The sequence below is a fragment of the Mus caroli genome, unplaced genomic scaffold, assembly GCF_978045245.1.
Source record: "Mus caroli unplaced genomic scaffold, Mus_caroli_1 scaffold_1, whole genome shotgun sequence".
NCBI classification, from domain to species: Eukaryota; Metazoa; Chordata; class Mammalia; order Rodentia; family Muridae; genus Mus; species Mus caroli.
In genome coordinates, this window is record NW_028227256.1 from 172,889,969 (window position 1) to 172,916,772 (window position 26,804).

General features: G+C 40.3%; 1 protein-coding gene across 5 annotated transcripts in view; it reads right to left on the reverse strand.

Moving 5' to 3' along the window:
• The window catches only part of Rgs7 (regulator of G protein signaling 7), a 403,213-nt gene that overhangs the window by 32,388 nt on the left and 344,021 nt on the right, over positions 1–26,804 (reverse strand). For all 5 annotated transcript variants that reach the window (XM_085843207.1, XM_021156749.2, XM_021156741.2 and 2 more), the window contains 4 exons: positions 7,735–7,809; positions 4,935–5,033; positions 3,372–3,433; positions 1,977–2,087 (listed from right to left, as the gene is read on the reverse strand). In XM_085843207.1, the coding sequence (XP_085699333.1) occupies positions 1,977–2,087; positions 3,372–3,433; positions 4,935–5,033; positions 7,735–7,809 (347 nt within the window). The remainder of the gene's footprint in view (positions 1–1,976; positions 2,088–3,371; positions 3,434–4,934; positions 5,034–7,734; positions 7,810–26,804) is intronic.

Consider the following 26,804-nt stretch of genomic DNA (forward strand, 5'->3'; position numbering starts at 1 on the left):
GTAAGGTAGGGCAGGCTTTGGAGAAGTAGCCCTGGTTTGCTTACAACTCACTGTGTAGCCTGGGATGGCCTTGGACTCACAAAGATCCATGGATCCCAAGTGCTAGAATTAAAGATATATGTCACCCTGCCTGGGCCAATTCCTATTTTCTTTATTATATATATCTTATAAGAATGCCCACATTTAACTTATCCTCTGTAACAGTAGTATGTTACCGACCGACTACTCCTCATGAACTCTCAGTGAGGTATGAGTTAGATTCGATCTAACTCCCATGGATCATCTGTCACTAATCGTCTGGATGGAGTCTTCGCAACCTTATGAGACTAGTATCCCTTCTCTCACTTTATAGACAAAGTTAATGTATAAAGAGTTATAACTTAATGCCATGTCATACAAGGAGTAAGGGGCAAAAAAATCTAGACACTGTTACCCAGAGCCCCATTTCAACCACTATATAGTCCAACAACTATATAGTCCAACCACTATATAGTCCAACAACTATATAGTCCAACCACTATATAGTCCAACCACTATTATAGTACAACCACTATATAGTCCAACCACTATATTTTCCAGTCTGTGATGTATGTAGGTCATCCTTGAAATGATGCATTGGTGCCTGTAGGTCCTTATTACTACATATGATTATATTGCCATTAAATATGAACCATATTTAATCATAGACTTGGGGGTTCTAGCTTTCTGATATATGCATATATGTATATAAAACATAATATATGTGGATATATATGTGTGTGTACTTTTGTATGTGTGTGTTTATGAATATATATATAAAACCTGTGACTGAAGACTTCTGAGTTGTAGATGTTTAAGATACATGGCTAGATACAAGAGAAGTGGCCCAGAAATATAAGCTGGATCCATGTGTGGTATCATGAGTATCCCAGTGTCTAGGAGGTAGAGGTAGAAGGACAAGGAGCTTGGTGTCATCCTTTGCTACCTAATGAGTTGATACCCAACATGGGCTATAGGAGACTCTGCCTAAGACGCAACAAAACAGAAGTGCTCTGCAATACTAACACCATCTTTGTACAGAGACATGCAGTCACCCCCGAAGGCGCTTCAACACTGATGCCACAATGCCCCACACAGCTCACCAAAGAAACCTAGAGTTCTACCTTGTGCTTGGGTTTTCAAAAGTCGGTTTCTCCGTGTTTATGGTGAGTACATTTGGTTTGAAAATGGAATTTATATAGGCATGTTTGCACTGGGCTTAAAGAAGTGTGGACTCACTATTGATTTTAACTGAACACAGGCCTGAGTGACTATATACATTTTCAAATGATTTAATAGCAAGAAGCTGAGTTTTAAAAACTGAAAATCTGATTTTGACTAACTCATATTTAAAATATCACCCCTAATTTTGGGCCAGTTCATTCAGCAATGTAAATTTATTTCTAGAATTAAATTTATGTTTTGAAATCTATAAAAATTCATCATATTTATATTTGAATTTGATTATATATAACATGTACATTTTTCAAGTACACAGCACATAGATATCAGCTGCCATCCTACTGCCCAACACCACACCAGAACTTCTAAAGCGAATGGGACTGTTATTTAATGTCCATTGAGCAACTTCTCCTTGTGCCTTGTTCTCCTTACTTTTCCCAGCCTCTGTGGACCACTATTTACTCTAAGAGTATGTGGTTCTCTTCTTTCAATGTCCCACTTATTTTATTTAACATAGTGCCTTACGGCTCCATCAATGTCTCCATGACTGGATTCTACCCTACCCTTTCTCATGGCCGAACAGCACTCTAGCAATGGGGCAAATCTAACTGTGCATCTAAAAATCTCCTTTTGATCAACAATGCTAAATCATGGAAATATAATATAGAGGAGAGTAATATAATTTTTCCAAGGAGTCAGCTCTTGATTCTGCAATTCATTTCATGCACATTTTTAAATAGCTGACATAGTCAGAAGGAAGTAACTATAGTCTTTACCTTGCTTCAAGTTCCCAGAAAGTCGTATCATCTGAGAGCCATGGATTGGAAGGGTCGGGCGGCACAAGGAACGGGTCATATTCTACATATTGTTCCGTATAGCTTAGTAGACTGGGAAGAAACAGAGGAGGAAAAGAAACAAAAACAGAACCATCTCTAGCTTCATTTTTTACGCTGAAGTTATTTCTGGTTCAAAGTGAGGGAAACAAAATGAAAATGATGGGCTACCACAACCATGACATTGGAAAGGAATCCAATGGTGACTCTAATATTTCCCCAACCTACATGCAACAAATCCATGGTTCTTGCAGGCAGACTAGGATTCTACCTACCAGCCTGAGTATGGAAGTGAGTGAGCTCCTATAAAAATTGTACGGTCCAGTCTGCCTGAACAGGGACTATGGAGAGTCATTCCAGTCCTGGCTAGCCAGAACATTCATAGCCAGGTTGAAGAAAGGACTGGAAAACATTTTTGTCTCAAATACAAACAGAAATCACTGGCTGATTTTTGTGTGTGTGTGTGTGTGTGTGTGTGTGTGTGTGTGCCAAAAAAGGAAAGAAGAGAGGGATAACACTGGAGAGGAAAAGCTTGGTAGACTCCTCAAGCCAACAGCACACATTTTTATTAAGAATAGACTTTTCTAAATCAATTCCTCTATGGAAAGATAGGGAACTTAAGGATGTTCATAATATCCATGTTTTGCTTAATGTATTAGCAGGATCCACGTTGGAAAGAAATAAGCCATTGGAAGTTTTGAAGTTCACTGAAGTGTGATGTTTTATTTTCACAAACAAAAAAATTGTAAAATATAAATCTAAAATCTGAGTTTAATTCAAAATCTTAGCATTTACAAAGAGAGTTATATTATAAAATATTATGAATGTTAAAAATGAGTTTACAGAGTTACCAGGTTGCCAATTAGGAGCCAGTTAAGTTAAAAGATTCCTTTCTTCCACCAGGAGTGAGAAGATGCCACTCCAACGAACCTGATCCTTGGTTCCACAAGGATTGGACTTCGGCAACATAATGTTGTCTTTCAATTATGACAAAAGACTTCTGTAGAAGTTTGTTCATGGGCAACAATTTATTCCACTCTCCTCCAATCACTTGCTTTCCATTTTTAACACAGTTGTCATATGACATTTACAATTTATAGCATAGGGCTGGAAAGATGGTTCAGTGGTTAAGAGTACTGGATTCTCTTAGAGGGCCTGGGTTTGATTCCCACCACCTGCATGGAGTCTAATTCCAGGGGACTGCAATGCCCTCTTCTGGCCTCTAGGGACACTGGTACACGCAGGCATAGACATGCAGATAAAACACTAATGCACATAAAATAAAAATAAATACATCTTTGAAAATAAAAATGTATGTTGATACATTGAAATACTTACCTATCAGCAACTTTTGACATTTTTAACCGATGTCTATCTAACTGTATTTGCCAGTATTTTATCTGAAAGAGAGAGTTGACCACATTGTTACATAAACAACAGCATCTCAAGTCTCTAAGTTTTAATCCTTGCTGAGTACATTCTAGGAAGAACAGTTAAAGATAGAAAAAAAAATTAAAGCAGAGAGCTATCAAAAGGGTAAAAAAAAGTGTGATCTATTTGAATATAAACATAACTAGTATAGCTTTAGAACAATAATACATTTGAATACAATGCTTGCTTCAAGAAAACATAACTTTATTTGAAATGTGCTGTGGCGATTTTAAATACTCATATCTACATTCAAAATCCCACTACTCCACAGATATTTAACTCATAAAATGAATTTACCTTTACTGGTTACCATGATTTTTAAAGTAAATTTTACATCTTTGTATTATCCCAAGAAAGGTTTCTTAAAATTTTCTTTATTAATCATTTTATTCATTTTTCTTATCAACCATATTAATCATTTTATTTGTTCCCAAGAAAGGCTTAATGTTACAAAATTTGAAAGTAATCTTATCAACTCATGACACATGTTTATATAAATATACAATCAAACTAATTTAGAAAAGAAGTCCCTGAACAACTTTCTTCTTATAAATTATAAGGAAATTATAAATAGCATATAAAAGTTAACATTGACTTATTGATAAATCACAGTGCAGAGAAATATTAGTGCAAACAAACGAGGGAAGATGCATCCCTCTGATTAAGCCAACCACGAGAGGCAGCTGTGGCTTGTTATGAGACTTTGGCATTTACTTTGAACTATTTCTTGGAGACAAACTGACTTTTAAAAGGGGCAATATAGGTCGTGGTGACACACCAGTGTTGATAATGACAAACTTCAAAAGGTTAGAGAAATCAGTGCCGCAGAAACCAGGCTGCCCAAACTGCTGTGGTGAGCATGTCAACAGACATGTGGCAAATTTGACTCTGTCTCCAACCTGCTGTCTTCTTTAAGACAAGGATTTGGAGCTCAAAATAACTCTTTATGACCAAGACACCTCTAAGTCAGGTGTTGGTTTCCAAAAACTGTCTGGAGGCAAAGGGGATAAATTAGTAAAGAGTTGTGAAAAGCATTTTCATATATTATATATGTCGAGTCATGTCTTAGAATCAGACCAGGACACACATGCACATATATGCACACATGCACAAATATGCACACATATAGCACTACTGTAAATTGACCCCCAAGGTCTTCCATAGGCCAAGCAAATGTACTACCAACTGAGCTACATTTCTGCCACTTTGGTTAAAGTTTTGTTTTTGAGACAGTCCGTGCTCAAACCCAATTCTCCAAGAACCTTTGATCCTCCTGTCTTCAGCTGCTTTGAGTTGGAATTACAGGCATGTGTCCCCATGCCTAACTTTCATTACTTTTTCATTGTAAATCTCTATGAAGCAGTTGACCATACAAATAACCTTCTAAAACACCCGTATGAACGTTTACTCTATTCCCTGCAGAGTTGTTGTCCCATGTATCCTAGCTGATCATTTCACAGGAAGACCCACCTGTTGGTGCAACTCATCTTCTGTAGGAGGCTTGGTTTCTGGTGTAGGTGTGTGGGTGGGACTGTGACTTCGGATGTCATTTTGTAAACCATAGACAGACTACATTAAAATAAGAAAAGAGTCAGGACAAAATATCCCTTGTAGCTCTAGACTTCTAAAAAGCAAATTCTATCATATGTTTACTGAACAGACTCAAAGCTCATTTGATGATGTTTCTTACCAAAATCTAAAGGAGCAGGAAGGCAGTAGAGAAGAGAGAGGAGGGGTAAATATTACCAAGGATGCTTGAAAAATACATAGGGTGTCATTACATCTCCCTCCTTCTCTCTCTCTCTCTCTCTCTCTCTCTCTCTCTCTCTCTCTCTCTCTCACACACACACACACACACACACACACACACACACACACACACACACAGTGAAGTTATACCACTTGGGATAATAATGTCTGCCACTCCCAACTGTGTGCTAAACAAACTGAGCTGACACACATTGATTCTTTTTACACTACTTCATTGCATGCCACCTCATGCTTCTGCCACAATTGATGGTGTGTGGAGAGCTGATGGCATGCGGATGATGGAGTGTGAAGAGCTCTCCTGTTAACAAAAGCTCTCTGAGATTTCTGGGAGGAAGCCCTTGGAAGCCCCAGCTCAGATATCAACATGGAATCTAGTGCCTACAAGATGATTCATGATCACTTCAGCACATCCAATTTTCACCCATTTATTCCTGTGCTGTCTTCTCCCAGTTTGAGCATCTGTCAGCTACAGGAAGAGGGGGACACACTGCCATTTGTTTGAGAGCTGACTGACTTTTTGTTTGGCTCCACTGGTGGGTGAGCTGAGGTTTCACTGGAAGAAGAAAAAAGGAACCTGGAGCCTCTAGAAACCTAAACTTGCTGTGGGCTGCCTTGGCACTTGGGCTCAGAGAATCAACCCCTAGAGGCAAGATGTTTGCTCATTGTATCTAAAGGGATTTATAACTCCTTCTGTGGGTTCCCATCTTCACATTATGAGAAACTTCCTCAACAAAACAAAACCACAACCCCACAACCAAAAACCAAACCAAAACAAAAAACCCAAATAATTAAAAAACAAAAAAATTGGGTCATATGGGGATTGTTGAAAGAAGAAAAAAATAACATAAAATAAGGTTTATGAACCTGCAAACATCTTTGTTTTAGTTCATCTTCATGTATGAACATTCACTTTAGAAGAATGCTGGGGTTACATGAGGTTCACAGAAAAGATCTTTCGAGCCACAGTGGTATTTGTTAATGATGGATGGTATCCTCTGGGCTATTCTCAGAATGACTTGTGCTGGACCTAAGTGTGGTAGTCACACACACACACACACACACACACACACACACACACACACACTCACACACATTTACAAATGAGAAAGAATTCCTCCTTCACTGGGCCTGGGAATGTTGTTCAGTGGCATTGTTCCTGCCTAGCATCTGTATCACTGTATACAGCCGGATATGGTGGTCCCTGTCTGTGATCTTAGCACTCAGAAAATGAAGGAAGAAGGATCAGAAGTTCAAGGCTACCCTCTCTTGCATAGTGAGTTCACGGTAACCCTGGGACACTTGAGACCCTATCACATAGCAGTAAACAAAAGCAGACATCCATCCCTCCAGTAGCTTTCGACTGACCATAGCTCCAGAGCTAGGTGTGACTTTGTGAGCCCTTTCCCCATCTGTGCTGGGACTGCGGCTGACTTGATCCTGCACAGGCTCTGTGTATGCTGTTATAGCCTCGCAGTAAGTTCCTGTGTGCAGTGCCCCTCTCCTGTCTGGAGAACTGTTTCACAGCAGCCTTTCACAACCTCTGGCTCATACAATCTTTCTGTCCCTCTTCCATGATACTTCTTGAGCCTTGGTAACAGTAAGGGTTAAACAGATGTCACATGTAGGGCTGAGCATTCTACTAATCTCTTACTGTCTATACTGTGCCCAAGGACTAAGTCTCTGTATCAATCCATAGTTAGAGAAAGGAGTTGAAGAGGAAAGAGTCTGGGGTAGATTTGGTCTAAACATACTATGCACATATATGCATTTAAGAAACCCTCAAACGATACATTTAAAATGTAAAAATATACGACTTCTCTTAATGCTGTGATGGAAATGAAACATTCCAGCTCTCTTCTATCACAGTCCCATGGCGTCACCCTTCTACCTCCAAATGTGTTGGAGAAACAAGGTCCTCAAGAAAACCAGAGACCATTTACATCATCTCAGTGGTGTCTGCTTGTGCGAGGCCATGACCATGGGCCTATTGACTATTGAGTTCCCTCAGATAAAGAAGGTGTAAGGAGGGTACCTGGACCCTCCTCTGAGAGTACCTCCTGTACTCCTTAGTCATTTGTAAGCAATTCTTCACTAACTGCACTTGGACTAGGAGCTTGGAAGGTACTGGGATATATAGCCTGGGAAAGTTAACTGAGAGGGACCTCTATCTGTATAGCCATGGGAAAGCTGATATCCACACTGTGTGGAAGACTTTCCAATGCAGCTACTTTGGTGGTCCCTTATTCTCCTATGAATAGCTTCTCACCCTGTTTCTTTAAAGAAGCTCAAAAGATTCACTGGCTCCCCAGGGCAAATATTGGTGGGATGCCCTATGGCTTGTCCTTGGGTTCTTCTGAGGAGAGGTAGATGTTTCTTTATTTCACTCCAGAGAAGGGATTCTCAGGACAAAACCCCAGAGTGGAGTATATTGGCAACAGTCAGAGATGGATATCTTGAAAGTAGACACTTCAGCGAGACCAAGGGACACATATCCATTTACCTTGCGTGTTTTGTGTGGGTTTCTCATCCGGGATGACTTCTTAATGTCCACTTCTGTAGTATTTACACAGCCAGGCTGGGGGAAGAAAAAGAGTAAAGAAATCTTAGATATGCCAGATCTAGCAGGATCATCACTAATGAATTGCTTCACAGAGCTTGAGCAAACCAGCGGCTTCCAAGATGGCCTGGCCCATTCCAGAACTGACCAGTAATAAAGTCCACTGCAGCTTTCTCCTTCCGATATAATAGTGCTAAAACCTCAAACAATTACCAGAGACATCATGGAAAAAAGACTCAGGCTTGGTATAGGAAGCAGGTTTCTGCAATGCCTCAAACAGAATAGTCCCAACAAGGATTCTGGGAAGAGTGGTGTAATGCTGCTGGCCACACAGAGCTTGCCACGGGGCACACATACCTTACGTACGCGGCTTTTATGTGGTACTCACTTTTTCCCAATGTGCACAACTACCATGGTGTTCAGTTGAGACAGCACAAACCCCAAACTGAATCATTTTTATAGTGATTAGGAAACCTGGTACCTGGGAATACTTGTTTTCCTTAGATAGAAGGCACATGGAAATCATGGTCCCCATAGAGGGGGTAAGGATAGAAACAGGAACCCATATATTATACTTTTCCTGTAGGTTTCTGACTTTCTTTTTCCATTCCCTCAGGTATGTAAATTCCTTCAAAATAGGAAGTTGAAAGAAATGTGTGCCGTCTGCTGCTGGCTTCCTGACAGCCCGGGAGTTTTATTTTGCCAGAATTACTGTCCAGTTGCTCAGAAACAAATAGATGTGAACTTTTGTATTTGGAGGATGAGAGGGGAGGTGGGAGGGGAGAAAAGAAGAGAGAGCAGAAAGAAGAACAGACTTAATATGAATCAGAATTGCTCTCCCCAAACAACCAAGGGCTGTCTCAGGCACAGAGGAACAGGAAGCAGAGAAGAAAGGACTGTCAGAAATGCAGAGAATCTTAGACCTGGGCAGGAAGTTGTTTCCTTAGGTAGACTGTGTTTCCACCTCTTGCAGTCTGAGGTACAGTTTCTAGGGAGATCTGTTATTAATTTAAAAACCATCAAGGTGTATATTTCTGTCCAGTTTTTCAGGTTTTTATTCTATTACAAGCTTTAAGTATCTGTGACAGTGCCCCCAGGGATGTGACTGTGGTGTTTGGATGGGGTGAGCAGAAAGGACAGCATTGCTGCCCATTATCTGCTGAGCAGGAGGATTCACTCTGAGTAATTAGGGACATGAGCCATTTTTAGAAAGTCCCTGACAGCTCAGATATTGTGACCAACCCTACCACAATGCAGCAAAGCATAAGGAAGTTAGAGAAGAAAATATTTTGTATTTTTTTCAGAAAGCTTACATTCAACTAAGGACAAACATATCCACATATAACACTAAGAACACTGAATGAAATACATGTTTTTTTTTTTCCTGGAATAAATATTTACTTCAGAATAGAAATTAAACCGGTTGGGGGGCAGTGAGCAAGGTTCGTCAATGGTAAAGGTGAATGCTCCCAAGGATGATGGCACAAGTGCAATTCCTTGTAACTCACATGATGGAAGGAGAGATCTGACTTCTTGCAAATTGTTCTCTCCCCTCCACATGTATGCACTGGCATAGGGTGGTGAGCAAGCATGAGCCACCACCCACTCACTCACTCACTCACTCACTCACTCACTCACTCAATCATTCAACAGCCTAGGAAAAGAAAGAGCATTATATTGGCTCTGTGAGACTAATTTATAGACACTGAGAAATTTGCTCAAGCTATTCCCAGCACCAGGCTTACCAGTATCCAGTGTTTTTACTTACTCTTTCTGCGGTACGTAAACATTAACCGTTTAAAAACTAAAGAACCTTCCTATAGGGTTACAGACCCCTTTCAGCTCCTTGGGTACTTTCTCTAGTTCCTCCATTGGGGGCCGTATAGGAGGATCAACAATAAGAACTAACCAGTACCCCACAGAACTGTGTCTCTAGTTGCATGTGTAGCAGAGGATGGGCCATCATTGGGAGGAAAGGCCCTTGGTCTTGTGAAGATTATATGCCCCAGTACTGGGGAATGCCAGGGCCAGGAAGTGGGACTGGGTGGGTTGGGGAGCAGGGCAGGGGGAGGGGAGGGTATAAGGGACTTTCGGGGTAATATTTGAATTGTAAATGAAGAAAATATCTAATAAAATTGTTTCAAACAAACAAACAAACAAAACAAACCAAAAGAATCCTTGGATTTTTTAACAATTTTAAAATAGGTAGAGTTCACAACCATTGATCTACTTGTAACCAAGACTCTAAGAAATATCAAAGCGTTGCATTTTCATTTCCCATTCAATTTTTAGTCTGTTATGGTCATCCTTCCCCATGCCAAACCATTAGAGAATGGGTGGAAAAACTCTTTAAACTTCGATTGATATACTGATATTGATTAACCAAGAGCCAGCATTTCCAAGGAGATCATAGACATTTCTTTAGGTTATGTGCTAGGACTAACAACACATGCTGGTGTTTCTCTTCTATGGGAATCTGAAAAGAATGTAAGACAGTATAGACATGCCCAAACAAGTGGACTTTCCAGGAAGCAGTTTGTCCCATGACCCCAGCAGGAGCCTTATAAGGAACACAGTCCACATGAATATTGTGTCATCTGAGCATTAGCAAGAAAGGGGAATTGAGACTGGAGAGATGGCTAAGCTGTTAAGAGCATGCACTAATCTTACGGAGATCAGAGTTCTGTTCTCAGCACCCACGATGGGTAGCATACAGTTCCCTGTGACTCTAGCTCTAAGGAGGTCAGATGCTCTGGTCGCCTCTGGGGGGCACCTGCACTCACGTGTACATACCCGACACCATACTCCACATATACTCTTAATTAAAATAATTACATTTTAGAACTTAAATAATAATTTAAAATTTTAATAATAATTAAAATTTATAATTTAATAAAAATGAATGAATAAATAAATATATAACTTATTTTAATTAAAATAAATTTTAAGAAAACAGGGAAAGGAGCCTAAGGCAGTGTTTTCTTGAGCTCAGATGTAATAGGCCTTCAGAACAAAAACATAGAGATGCTGCGACTGACAGGTGGACACGAAATTGAAGTTGAAACCAAGACATAGTATACATGGATTATACACTCAGAGCAAATGTCTGGAGGACAAACTCCATCACTGAGGACCAGGTGATGAGTTGGACTCTGTGTGGTCTGACATTCTGTCCCAAGCAGGAATCAAGCAGGGTCTAGAAAGTTTCCTGCTGCTGCTTGGCCTCATTCTCCCCGGGTGAGATCATACAGAGAAAACCTCTGACTCCGACCTCCCTTTAACACCACTGTGGATAGCAGCAGGGGAAGCCAAGGAAACAGAAACTATCTCCCAAAACAGTCCAGTTAGCCACACCTGCATGTTAAATAAGGCAGAGCCCAGGCTCCACCGTCTAAACCTATCCCTCCAAAGGGCCTCTGAGGAAACGAGAGCATAAAAAAGAGATGCTTATTTTAAACAGGTGCCCAGTCTGACTTAATTGAACAATACAATTCCTTCCACTGAAAGCCAGGACAATTTGACTTCATACCAAGTGGGATAATTAACAAACGGCCTCAGAAACTGTGTCAGCCAACGGAGGCGTGAAGTGGAAAGCCCTTCTTCTCACAGGCTCAGATCTGACTGGCAGTCCAAAAGAGAATTAAAATTTACCTCCTCAGATTTCAAAGATTACGATCTCTTGAGTTTGATTAATGAACCACTAATAGACATCCAAAAGTCCTACTTGAGTTGATTGTTAAAATACTAAGAGATTAGTAAGAAATACTGATTACAAAAGCAAACATTATTAGAGGTCAAAATCCTGGGATGGAGATGTGTTTTATAACCTAATTCTCATCTAAGGAAAATGAAATCATTCTGCTTATTCAAAATTTATCATTAACAGCTAAATGGTTAACATGATAAATTGACCAGAAAGACCTAGGATGCCTGTCCCCATGAGCTCTGCAAGCTCCTGGAATTTCTAATGCCCTCTCTTCTTTTGGGCAGCTGGAGGTGAAAGTGATTCTTGCAAAGTTGTCTAGGACTCTTCCAAATCCATAAGTCCCTAACTGTACGCTGAGCACCTCTGAGTAGCTATTTTCAGAAGTTAGGCACCAGAGTAAATAGAACATAGAAAGGAACTTTTGCCATTCTTTCATTTACTCAGAGACTATTTTTGCATCTAATTATATATCAAATTGTGATTATAAATAGTGAGACACAGAAATAGCAGCATGATCAATTTTCCATTAACATCTTCACAAATTCAAAAGATATGAATCATGACCCTACAGAAGTATAATGCCTCTGTTGACACAGTATATGGCACGGCAGAATATTTCTCATGTCCATTCTTATGCCCTTTTTGTTGGCTTGTTCTAATAGAGCGCACATGTGGGTACACACAGAGAGAGAGAGAGAGAGAGAGAGAGAGAGAGAGAGAGAGAGAGAGACAGAGACAGAGACAGAGACAGAGACAGAGACAGAGAGACTAAGCAAGCAATTTTGATTAACACGAACATGATGATTGTTGCTGATATTTAAAAAGTAAAATCCGAGACCGGAGTGATGATTCAGTAGGGGATAACACTTGCAGTGGAAATATGATGACCTTAGTTTGGATCTCAGCACCCACTAAACATCAGGGTTTGACCACGTACACCTGTAACTCCAGTAGTGCGGGATGGAGAAACAGAAGCAGCATTGGGCTTGCTGGGGCTAGACTCACTCTAGGTCCTGTAGGAGACTCTATCTCAAAGGAATAAGGCAGAGAATGACAGAGCAGGACACTGGATGTTCTCTTCAAGTTTCTGCAAATACACCCACAGGTGCATACATGCCACAGACTAGCATACCACACACATAAATAGAAAGAGAACACAGAAATATAGAATGACAAGATAATACATAAATGGAAAAGGCCCTGCAATTAAATTTTTGATGCTTATTAGGTGCCAGGAGCAGGCAGCGGATCCATATGATATATTATTCATAAATTATTTTCCTACACAGCCATATGTATTTTCCCATTAAGATCAGAATAACATTATTACTAAGTGGGCATGCCATCAAAGTATTCAAATATGTATCATTTGCTTGAAATAATTCAATGCATAATGTTTTGGGATTTGAGGAATAATAATGTGCTATTTACATGAGCCTAGCACAATATCCTAAATCAATCCCAATGATGAAAAAGTGAATTTATCTTCAAAATAACTGAGCTATATTGTACTAATACTGTAATGTTATTTATTAGAAGGTATTTATTAGAAGTTTATGCTTCGGAACCCATCCCCAAGCTGCAAATGAGATCACTAAGAAATATCACCCTCTCCAGTGGGTATCATACCCATGATATGCAAAATAGGAGCAGCAGTTCCTAGCTCCATTACTGATATTACATTTAAGAGACTCTAAAACCTATTGAGTTCCTTAGTTCCTTTCACGGCCTACTACATTCATTTAGTTGTTTGTTTATTTATTGTGGCACTAGAAATGGAACCCAGAGCCTTACTCTGGCTATACACATGCTTCACATAGAGCTAGATCTGCAGTGCAGATGATAAATGAACTTTTGTTACCTATGCTACAATACAGTGTCTTGGGAGAACTCAGGACAGGCTATGTTGGTGAGGTACGGTAAAAGACAGGAATGGAAGAATAGCGCTCTTTAGATCCCTTCCTGGGGGTTGTTGTACAATGAACATTGAGTGGATCAGTGGTTTTGAAGGGGGTGTCAGTAAAAAGAGGGATGGCCCTTGAAGAAGGTTTAGGGCAGTGAAATGTCTTTGCTTGATACCAAATGGCGAATGCATGCCATTATGTGTTTGTCAAAGCTCACAGAAGATACATCTACAAGAGGAGCTTGAATTTGAACTGTGGATCTTTGGGGATGATTTATCAACGTGTGTCCTTTGGATCTAGTACCTCTCTGGTGGGACATGTGATAAGGTGGGGTGTCATACACATGTAGGGGCGGGAGTGACATAGGAACTCTTTGTATTTTCTTTTAAATTTTACTGTGAACCTAAAACCCTTCTAAAAACTAACTCTGCTTTATAACAACAAAATATAATAAAGAGAACACACAGCCTGGAATGGTAGTGCCTGCCTGTAATCGTGGAATTTGGGAAGAAGGACTGAGAGTTCAATACCAGCCTCTCACACTTGGATTGCCAAGCATGCTCATGACTAATCACCTTCAATTTATATCTTCCTTTTCATTTCATTTCTTCTCTTTTAATATAAAAGGTTAGCTTCTTTTTATAAAAAGAATCATAGGTTTTCAACTGAAAGAAGAAAATGGTCTTCTTTAGATCAGAGACTTAAAATGTGTCTCAGTTTACCCTGTATTCTGGTACAGCATATGAGACTCTCAGACACCACTGAATTGTGTCTTGATTTACTTTATCTGGTCCATTTTATCGGTTACAACATGGGGAGTAGCCATGTAGGACTTTAAAAATTTTGGTCCATGGATTGTAGGGCCTGTGTATTCTCCCAGTCAGTTGTCACCTTCTGCTGAACTTCCTGGTCTGGCCTGCACTTTCAATCATCCTCTACCATTTGTCACTTGGCCTCTGATACAGGTCAGGAAACAGAATGTGTATGATGCCACAGATCTCATTCTGGCAGATAAATGAACCACTATGTCCAGGTTAGCATGTCTGAGTCCTACCAACTGCTTTGATCAAGGCTTTCCAAGCTTACTTGGTCCTCAGCTAATTTTGAACCGAATTAGATTTGCTATGTTTGAGGTAGAAACTCTGAAGCCTTTACCAACAGCATGTGGATGAGTTTTCATGATATCTTTTAGGTCTGCCAGGACACAGACATGATGAGCTAGATGCTCTCAAATACGTATCAGGACTTACAGGATGGAAGGTAGTATAATACTTGGGGGCTGGAACTGTTTTACATTCTCTGAAATGTGGGCCTGAGTGATCTTAAAAAACACAAAGTGGGTCACTTTGAGTGTTTGCACTGTTGTTTCCCTACTAATAAGGTAGAATTCTACCATTGTCCAGAGAACCTTCCTTGCTCAGCACAAAATAGTGGACTTCCTTGACTGGCAGGGCATCTCCTTCTGTGACATTCTCTAGGGAGTTCAACACCCCTGCCCCCCCCCCCCCCACACACACAGAGAGAGAGAGAGAGAGAGAGAGAGAGAGAGAGAGAGAGAGAGAGAGAGAGAGAGAGAGACTAGACCTGAGGAATATCATGTACCTTGGATTAGATTACAGTTCAGCTTCTTTTATTCCAAAAAGAACCTATTCAGCCAGTACCAGATATTCCCTGGATGCCTTCCCATACTAATGATGCATCTCGGTACCTTAGCCTTCAGTCAGTGACCTTTGCCCACCCTGGATATCTCTACCCCCTTTCCCCAAGCACATAATTAGTGGCAAAGGTGTGTGTGTATGTATGTTTGTGTGTATTGGGGTTTCTGTTGCTAAAATATAATTTGTGTTAGAAAGGCCAGTGTTTTATTGTAAGTAGGTACATGAAATTTTTGGGAGGGGAAAACGTAGGACCAAGGAGAAATTTGCAAATTTCTGGATTAGTGGGGAGGATTTTTTTTCTTATTTAGACGCTGTCGGGATTAAGAGAGCACAGATTGTCATTCTTTTCTTTTCTCCTTTAAAAAAAAAAAGATAACAATTTGGACATGGAAGGGCTGGTGTAAATGAACTGGAGAAAACAAATTCAGGCCCCAATCCTAACTGCTCCCTATGAAATCGGAGTCACGCTGGCTCTGTTGGGCCATCCACACAGAGGGCTGCTGCTCCTGCTCAGCCTTCCCTGTTGAGGTTATGTTTCTTAGCCTAAGTGCATGTACATGTTTCCAAATCTTTGATATGATTTCAGAAATAGTTGCAATGTTGTACAATGGAATCCCATGGACTCTTTCATCTCAGTTCTTGAGTTATGTTTAAGAACCTATGTACTCTTTTGTCTATGTTTAAGAGACTATCTATGGACACCTTTTCTGCTAGCAAACAGATCTTATTTTGGCTGTATATAGTAGCACTGGTCCAGGGGGTTGGCTTCCAGAGAGTATATTATAGCTAGGAGACCACCCTTCCCAATTGCTTAGACCCCAGGCTCTGCAGAATAACACTGATACTTAAGGCCAGTGTTTTCCTCTACCACCCTTCCTAGGAGTTAGCTGTTAACCGTCAGGGTCTTCTACCAACATAGCCCCAACCACTATTCATATTCTTGCCCTTTCAGAAGAAACAGGCTAGAAATCTGGGCATATCATCTTGAAAAGTTGCCAATTTGCAGGCTAGAGAGACAGGACTAATAACAGGGAAGTGGTTTTATTCTCACTCTACCCATGGCTCACATAAATAGCATCAGATATTACATAATAATAGGACACCGTATCTTGATATCTATTCAGGGATAGAACAAGCACACAAGATAAAAGAGCTGAGGAGAGAGAAAGAGAGAGAAAAAAAAAAAAAAGAACAATTTCACTCATAAAGGCTCCTGATAGCCATGCTGTCAAAATATTTTTTCAATCCAAAAGAACAGATGTGGATAATAGAAGGGCTGCTCCTTTCCACAGCACAAAAGAAAGATTAAAGTTTGGATTAACAGATCTTTAGGTTTTCTCCAACAGCTGTAGATATTAAGAATGAGACCGTGAGTCATGGGGAGAAAAGCCCCCTGGGACATTTTGGCCATTAAGGATGGAGCACCTCATTATTTCTGTCCTCTTCAACCTGAATTGGCTCCCATGGATGCTGCAAAAACCGACAAAGCAAGGTTATAATGGGAATGCTGCTGAGCAAGTTGCATGGAGACACCAAAGTTGTGCTGGTAAATTTTAAATGAGCACTCGAAGCTGTGTGTCTAAATGGTACCTGACACATAGGAGTAAAAGAAACCTGAGATCTATGGAGTATTGTGTTTGCCAATTCAAGTCCAGGAGCAGTCATGGAGGTTTTCAGGAAATATTTATACCTGTCAGTTGCACATGTCACATTGCATCTTGTAACTCTTTCCCAGCAGCTCAGCATGGCTTGTGAAGTTTTCAGCCTCCCGGAGATATGGCAGCGGGTAGGTATTGTCCTCGGCTGGGTAGGAAGCTGACTTCCAAGATACAGGCACCATGCAAGGGATTCAAACCTCAACTATTCAGAGGTGAGTCACCTTGTGAGGTCAAACTTCAGTCCATTACACTGATAGAAAATAAAAGCTAGATATGCACAGAGGCAGGCCTGGTGGGAGACTGAAACTTCTCAGTGGAGGTTACATGAATGCGGGAGCAACGATCAAGTGTTTGAATTCGGATGATGCTTAGTTCTAAGCTCTCCAACAGCCAACTCGAGAGTCTTGCTTTCTCTTGTTGGTAAATTAAGGACAACTGTCACCCGACATGGTCAGAGTGGAGAATGGGTGATGTAACAGTCATAAAAAGTGCTTATGGCTAGAAACTGCTGACAGAATCCAATGTGCATTATAGACAAGGCGAGGCACCTGGAGGCGCAGTTGGTCTTATGAATTTTGCAGAAAGAAAGATTCAGGACACACGTATGCATCTTACACATGGTTTAGTTGAATGACATGCAGTGAACTAGAGAATGTTCTAACCGGCTGAGTTGTGCCAAAAATCAACAACTTTTAGGATAGTTTGTTGACTCTAAACTGGCCACTGAAATCTGGGTTGGTTCATAAACAAGAGCATGAGACAAATAGAGATATGTGTGTTTTGCTACCTTTATCGTTTGTTTGTTTGTTTGTTTGCTTATATTTGTTTGTATAGGGGTATGTGTATGCTGTGGCATGTGTGTGGAGGTCAGAGGACAGTTTGGGAGAAATCAGATCTCTCATTTTGCCATGTAGGTCCTGAATATTGAACTCAGGTCATCAAGCTGGGAAGCCCATACTTTTACCCATTGAGCCATCTTACGAGCCACTGTGTGTGCCTTTTAAATTCCCTTCCTATGAATGCTTAGTATCATCCCAAGGGAGCTTGTGGGAATGAAGGAGAAAGCATGATTAATTCACTTATCTGCTCAGAATGTGTTCTGTGAGTGTGCCAGCTGTGGTCAGGGCCTGAATAAGGACCACTGAGGCAGTCTGTCCATTAAGAGACAGTCACCAACCTTTGTCCATCATTTCAATATCAAGTGTGCTTGTTGTGGTCACCTTGTGGGTTCTTTCCATTTTACGAGAGAGGAACTGCTAGCTCTGCTCTGAAGTCATTCACATGAACACCTAGAAGTCATGAACAACTGTCTCGGCACTCGAGTGGGCAGTGGCAAGAGAAGAAGTCCTCCACATCCTTCTGGGGATTTGCAGAGAAATTACCGTGCCCAGCTTCGACAAGCTCACAACTCCTACCCCCACCTCCACAGACTCCTCCTCCTGCTGCTGCTGAGGAAGGCAACCCTACCACCAGCGTTTGCATAGATAAGGAGGAGTGCAAATAGTTTCTGTTCATGGAAAATTAGAATTTTCCTTCCCTACTGAATGTTCAAGTTCTTTGCCTGGGATATAGTTCAGTGGTACAACAACACTTGCCTAATGCATGCTATGCCCCAGCTAAGCACAGCTAATAATGAAAAAAGAAAAAAAAATGTTAAAAGTTCTCAAACTTAGCCATTCAGGACCAGAGCAGCTCTGGTCTTTAATGGCTTCATTCGGCCAGAACCCACATTGCACTTGTGTTAGTCAGTGTCGTTCAGGGGCAGAGGAAGACATCTTACCACACCATGTCTGAGATTAGCTTGAGTTGAGTGAGGTTTCACACATGTGGGTGATGATTTGGAGAAGATGGGGGCATCTGGGACCTTCTTGTATGAAGGCCTCTGTGACCATCTTGTAACCACCATCACTTCAAGACTATCATTTCTGGTGACTGTATCACCTCAGGTAACTTGACAGAAGGGTCATGAGAGGTCTTGAACCAGAACCATCTAAGAAACCACTTCTGAACTCCTGCTTCTCAGAACGTAACAACTAAGTCATGTTTGCTCCTTCACACTGCTGTGCTTCGGAGTGATTTTTTAATGCAGCAGTAGATTGATGTCATGCTTACTCTAGCTCCAAAGGTTGACTCCCGCTTTTCTGATTTCCAAAAACCTTTCCTGAAGACACTGTGCCACATTTACATCAGAGAACTTTTCTTTTTTTATTTTTTTTTTTGGGGGGGGGGGAAGGGGTATGTTTCGAGACAGGGTTTCTCTGTGTAGCCCTGGCTGTCCTGGAACACACTCTGTAGACCAGGCTGGCCTTGAACTCAGAAATCCACCTGCCTCTGCCTCCCAAGTGCTGGGATTAAAGGCGTGCGCCACCACGCCCGGCTCTTGCTTTTTTTTTTTCAGAGAACTTTTCTATACCACTTGACTCCCCACTTTCTCATCATTTCTCAAATTCATTATTACTGACTTGGGACCAGGGGGTGGGGGAGTGATGGCTCAGTGTGTATCTTGGTGACTTTTCTTGTTGCTGAGATAAAAGGCTCAATAAAAGCAGTTTAAAGACGGAAGTGTTTACTCTGTCTCACAGTCAGTAAGCATAGCTCTCTATAGTGAGCAAGCCTGTACAGCAGGGACTTGAAGCTGCTGGTTACATGGCCTTGGCATTCAAGAACAGGGAAGTGATGCATGGTGCTGCTCAGGTCTGGTGAAGTGGTGCCTCTCACATGTTCACTAGCTCTGCCTCCATGAGATTATGTCCCATTATGCAGTGAATATTGGAATTAACACCCTCTGCAGGTTCAGAATTTCAATTTGTTTCCAGCAGGTGGTGCTGTTTTGGGAAGTTGTGGAAACCACAGGAGGTGTAGTCCAGCTGGAAGAAGTAGGTGACCAGGAGCAGGTCCTTAACAGAGTATTATTCCTGGCCACTTCTTCCTGTGTGTGTTTCCTAGCCCACCACTAAGCGACTCAGTTAGTCAAGATGATCCCTCACAGGCATTACCAGGAATCAACCTAATCTAAATGACTTCTCACAGGGCATGCCTCTAGGTTTGTCCCCTAGGTGACTTCATATCCTGTCAAGCTGAAATTCAACACAAGTCACCACAGTGGGGAAAGCACTTGCAGCACATGTGTGAGGACTTGAGTTTAGATCCCTGTACCCACATAAAAGCTGGGCACGGTGGCACACATCTGTAATCCAGTGTAGAAACAGGCAGATCTGAGAGGCTCATTGGATGTTTACTTTATCAAAAAGCAAAACAAAACAAAACAAAACAACAACAGAAAAACAACTAGCAAGTTCCCCTAGAGACCCTTTCTCAAAATACACAAGGCAGAGGGCAATACAGGAAGGCATCTGGTGTTGATCTCTAGCATTCACTCAGATATGCATGGGAGAGCATACTGGTACACACAGGTACATACATGCATCACACACATACACACACACAGAATGAATGAATGAATGAATGATTAAATACATAAAAGAATTATAGCTAAGGCAACTTTAGCTTCTACTTACAGCACAATGACTATGTGCCAAGTAAATATCAAACTGTCACTGCTATCTGTATGCTCTCAGGGTCCTGGAAGGCAGTTATTATTATCTATATTTCAAATGGTGAGACTTGGAAGCTTTTAACAAAATTTCTTCAAAGAAGGGAGTTGGTAATGGAGCCAACCCTTTTTAGCTATAGTTGCATGAACCAAACAGTGTCCTATATAAAATAGTCACGGTGGCACTTCTTCTCTGCCAGTTTTAGTCTTTGCAAAAGGGAAAGTAGGAAGGAAGATGAGCTATCATGTAGGATGCTTGCATTGTGGGAGGGGTGGGAGGAGAAGTGAGAATTTTTATGCAGTACATGATTTGAGCATTTAGCTCATGAGAAAATGTTACTCTCTCCTGCCTCATCTTACATCTCTATATTAAGGAAATAAAATAAATTCTCTTTGGGGTCTTTCTTTCCCCTCCCTCCTTTATTCCATTTCTTAACCCTCCCTCACTTTCTATTCTTCCTTCTCTTTGTTTCCTTCTTCCACTCCAACCTCCTTATCCTCCATTTTGGAAGAGAGGTTTTAGTTAGTGCCTTACTATATAGCACAGGCATCCTCCTGCCTCAGCCTCCCAAGTTCTGAAGTCATGGGCATGCACTACCTCACCTGGCTGATTGTCGTCCAAAATCCAATACTGTCATATTTTATAGTAAAACTGTGATTACTGGTGCCAAATACAGATAAGTATAACTAAACCCTAAATTAATATGAAGAAAAAATGATACAGAGGAAATTTCAATATGTTCTTTTAGAGTTTCTGTAGGAAAGTAGGAGAAAAATCTGTAACTTTCCACATTGAAAGCCTTTCTCACCTACCCTCAGGCTTTCCTACCCAGCTCAAGAATTTCCACCTTCATTGTAATGAGTTCCAAAACTAATTCTGTATGCCAAACAGGCTTCCAACTCAGGCCCCATTGCTTCCGTTATTGACAAGGTCTCTGGTCTTGACATCTGATTTGCCATAGCTTCATATCCAGTCAGTTCCAAAATGAGTTCACTTTCCAGTTCTTGACAAAGCCCTTTGCCAATTGTGCATTTCCATCATTTTCCTTAATTACTCAGACTCAAAATTTCCACTAACTTGGTCCTACAGATGATGAGTTTAGTCTGATGATGTTTTTAAAAATATGTGCTGTGCAGAATGTCAATGAAGGCAGCATGAAAAGCAGGCATGACTTAACAAGCACTAGACCTAGAAAGTGTATGGCAATAAACTCTTGTCACTGCTTTGCAGTTAGAATTTGTTTAAGTTGAATTCAGGAAGTACTCAGTGCCTGGTGTTTTAAGTTTGATTAGTAATGTGACATATATTTCTGCTTCTTAGCATTCTTAAAGAGTCTTTGCTGACTATCTAGCAGGCATTCAACTATAAACTAATTAATAACTAGTCACAATTGATTCACACTAGATCAGTGCTAGAAGGAAGTCTCAAAATGTCCAGGCTTATTCATTAGTCATTGATCACGTTCTTTCATTGTGTTTCTAAGTGGCAATTCTATACATGCTTCTCACTTCATAGAGCTCTGATTATTGGGAGAGTTTTCTTATCCTGTAAATTTCACATTGTTCATATGGAATCCACCTTGAAGAAAAAGAATAAATGCAAATCCCCAGCATCAAGATCCTGGCTGGGCTTGGAAGTGTGTGTGTGTGTGTGTGTCTCTGTGTGTGTGTGTCTCTGTGTGTGTGCGTGTGTGTGTGTGTATGTGTGTATACTTGCTTTGTTGCCTCCTCATTCATCCACTTATCACAAATCAAATCCCACCACACAAAGCATTAGGTCCAGAGCTTTGCAGAGAACTTGAAAATAGATTTTCTTCAACATTTTAACTTTAATAAATACTTTTTAAAAATTTTGACTTAACTATGTGCTAACCTATCAATAGTAATTTTCAACACATTAGTGCTTGGATAGCCTGGGAATATAGCTCAGTGATAAGGAGCATGCCTAGCATGGCAAGGCCCTGGGTCTAAGCCCCAGAACTGCAAAAAGTAAAATAAAATAAAGTTCCATGTATCATTAGCTATACAGGGAAAAAGCCAAATTCCACATTATCTTGAACAGAACACAGTCTGAGCTGCTGCTTCCGCTGTGAGCTGTTTCTGGGAATTGTCTGGATCGTTGGCAAGTGAAGAGTCCATCTCCTTGATTAGACCTCAATTTGTTTTTTACCAGAATAAACACTAACACATTTAGAAAAGCTGACCTTATTTCATACAGACCTTAAGTATTAGAGGCAGATTATGTTTTCTAATCTGAATTAAAGATGACCTCATAGCTTTAAAAACTCATATATAAGTCCCATTAGATGTATTCTCTATGTCTCTAGTTTTTTTGTTTGTTTGGCTGGTTGTTTTTTGGTTTTTTGTTTTGTTTTTCGAGACAGGGTTTCTCTGTGTAGCCCTGGCTGTCCTGGAACTCACTTTGTAGACCAGGCTGGCCTCAAACTCAGAAATCTGCCTGCCTCTGCCTCCCGAGTGCTGGGATTAAAGGTGTGTGCCACCGTGCCCGACTATGTCTCTAGTTTTTAACCTCATCACATGAGGCTGGCTTTAAATGTGGAGATGCTGAGCTGCCGCCCTTGTTCATGGCTCACTGTGTTCTTGATTAAATAAATGGAACCAGATCAAAACAAGACCAGGCAGGCACAACTAAAGCAGCAATTTCCCCTGCCAGGGGAAAACAGCTTTCTACAGATTGATGCTAAGTGTATAGTTTGATTAAAATATCAACAAGCAAATTTGTTAAGATAACTCAATTTTGGGTTATTAAGAACAAAGACATTTTACATGTTTATAAATGTAGATCATTCTAGAAAATATAATTGTTTAACTTTTAATTAGTGATCATAGTATTATTTATTTTATTATATTTATTGTGTCTTCGTACTGTGAACTATTGAATATAGGGCCATTTAATGTAATAGTAATACATATTATCTCTATGCTTTTAAGACCTAGTGATTTTATTGTGGATCTTTATTTTTGCTTTGCTTCTTTCTCATCCTCTTTAAAATATATATATATATGTATATATATATATATATATATATATATATATATATATATATTTCTGAAACAGAATCTCATGAAGCCAGGAGTTGCTGTGTAGCAGTGGATGACCTTGAGCATTTGGTTCTCCTATTTCCACTTCCCTAATCCTGAGATTGCAGACATGTACCGCCAGTCATGGGTTTTCAGTCTTGAGATACAGCCTATGGCTTGCTAGGCACGCACTGTACAGAGAGAACTACATTAATAGTCTGTCATGGTTTTCATTAGCTTTTCTAGGAGCTATAATTTGGGTGGACAAGGTGACATACACTTTTAATCCTAGAAGTCTAGAGCAAAGGTAGATGGATGGATCTCTGTGAGTTTGGGGCTAACCTGGGCTATACAAAAGATACCAGGCCATCCTAGCTCCATGTATCCATTCTTTCAAAAAGAAAGATTCATAGGAAGACAGCAAGATGCCAGATGATAAAAGTCAAATGTGCCCCACTGTGGTATTTATTTACTGCTTTTAATATCTGTCTTTTCATTCTTATTTTAAGTATGAAAAAGCCACAGCCATCCCATGACATAAACTTCCCAGAAGGGCTAAAACACTGTGCCCATTCCTAAAATTGAGTGTCATGTCTGTTGCAATCAGCACTAAGCTAGTATGTTAAGGCAGAACTCTGTATCCCAGGCTTGATGCCATATAGATATTCCAATGGCCACACTGCCCTTTCATCTTGTCACAAGCAGAAGAACTGAAATATTTTGGAGAAAGGCAATGTATATGCTAGACATTCCCTGGTTGAAGACATGCCTTTAGAGATGTGGCCAGCATGGCGGCCAGACAAAGCTTACCATTACGTAAGTTTGGGAACATTCAAAAATGTTTAAAAACTTTAAGTGCATTCTCCCACCACCTCTCCACACAACTTCGTCAGACCTGCATAGCCTGAAGCATACAGGTAAGCTCCCCTTCCTGTACCCACCTTCTCTGCTTGTTCAGTCCTCTGGGTAAGCCAAGTTACCTGAAAAGCCTGCTGTTCCCTCTGGACCTACTTTTCCCCCACACCTTTCTGCCTATTTTCATTAGCCTTCAGATCCTGAACCATATAAGTTAGCTTGCTTTCCCTAACCATCTTCCCTGCATGCTCAGTCCTCTGGAGCACACAATCTGCCCCAAGCATCCTGCTAACCTAGACAGACCTCCATTTCCCCAAAACCTCTTTGCTCTCCTTCATTGAATCTGTGGCTTCAGAACCATACAGATCTGCAGATCCTGAAACATACAGCCCAAGGATATCGATCAGAGGCCTGCCACACCAGAACCATTGAGGCTAACCCTACTCCAAATACCTTTTATAACAGGAACATCCAGTTACCAAAGCCATCCAGATGGCTAAAGGTCCTAGAAAAAAAACACAATCAATAAAAGTAAGGGCAATATGACACCTTCAGAGCACAGCAACCCTACTACAGCAAGCCCTAGATACAGTAGCACAACCCAAGCATAAGAAAATGACCTTAAATCCAAGCTTACAAAGATGTTAGAGGCCTTTAAAGAGGAAACAAATAAATCCCTTAAAGAAATACTGGAAAAAACAATCAAGCAGATAGAGGTCTTTAAAGAGAAACAAATAAGCCCCTTAGAGATATACAGTTAAAGACGTAAAGAAAATAAATAAAACTGGGTAAGATCTGAAAGTGGAAATAGAAGCAATAAAGAAAACAGAAACTGAGGGATTCCTGGAGATGTAGAATCTAAGAAAGCAAACAGGAAAAACAGATGCGAGCATCACCAACAGAGTCAGAAAATGGAAGAAAGAATCTAAGGTATAAAAGTGGCAATAGAAGAAATTGATACATCAATCAAAGAAAATGTTCAATCTAAAAACTGCCTGACACAAAACACCCAGGAAATCTAGGATACCTTGGAAAGACCTAAGCTAAGAATAATAGGAATAGAAGAAAGTGAAAAGTCACAGTTCCAAGACTCAGAAAATATTTTCAACCCAATTATAGAAGAAAACTTTTCCAATCTAAAGGAAAAGATACCTATAAACATACAAGAAGCTCATAGAACACAAATTAGACTGGACTGGAAAAGAAAGTCCTCCCACCACATAATAATCAAAACACAAAAATCTATAGAACAAAGAAAGAATATTAAAAGCAGCAAGGGGAAAAGGCCAGGTAACATACAAAGGCAGACCTACCAAAATTATACCTGAGTTTTCAAGAGAGATCCTAAAATCTAGAAAGGCCTGGACAGATATCTTGCAACCTCTAGAAAACCACAGATGCTAACTTAGACTACTATACCCAGCCAAACTCTAAATCACCATAAATAGAGAAAACAAAGTATTTCAAGACAAACCCATATTCAAACAATATCTATCCACAAATCCAGCCACAGAAAACACTAGAAGGAAAACTCCAACCCAAGGAGGTAATTCCATACCAATGAAATAAGAAAACACACACACACACACATACACACACACACACACACACACATCCCACAAACATCAAAATAAAGGAAATAAAAATCAGTGGTCATTAACATTTCTCAATACCAATGGATTCAGTTCTCCAATAAAAAAATAGGCTAACAGAATTGATGCAAAAACAGGATTCATCATTCTGCTCCATACAAGAAACACACCTCAGCAATGAAGATAGACATTACCTCAGATATAGGGCTGGAAAAAAGTTTTTCAAGAAAACAGATCATAATATCTAGTAAAATAGATTTCAACCAAAATTAATCAAAAGATAAAGGGAAGAACACTTTGTACTCATCAAAGGAAAAATATCTACCAAGGAGATACCTCAGTTCTGAACATCTATGGCCCAAAGGCGAAGGTACCCACATCTGTAAAAGAAACATTGCTAAAGCATAAGTCACACATCGAATCCCACACATTAGGAGTGGGAGACTCCAACACCCCACTCTCTCCAATTGACAGGTCATCTGGACAAAAACTAAACAGAAAAATAATGAAACTAATACACATTACAAATCAAATGGACCTAACAGACATCTATAGAACATTCTACCTGTCCTGGCTAGTTTTGTGTCAACTTGACACAGCTGGGGTTATCACAGAGAAAGCAGCTTCAGTTGAGGAGATGCCTCCATGAGTTCCAACTGGATCAAGAACTTCAACATAGAACTGGATATGTTAAATCTCATCAAAGAAAAAGTGGCAAATACCCTCGAATGCATTAGTGCAGGAGACAGTTTCCTGAACAGAACACAAGTGGCTCATGCTCTAAGATCAACAATTTATAAATGAGACCTCATGAAACTGAAAAGCTTTTGTAAGGCAAATGAAATTGTCAATAAGACAAAATGGCAGCCTACAAGTTGAGAAAGGATCTTCATGAACCCTCCACCTGATAGACAGCTCATATATAAAATTTATAAAGAATTCAAGAAGTTAGACACCAACAAACTGAATTTTAAAAATGGGATAAATAGCTAAACAGAGAATTCTCAACAGAGGAAACCCAATGACTGAGAAGCACTTAAAGAAA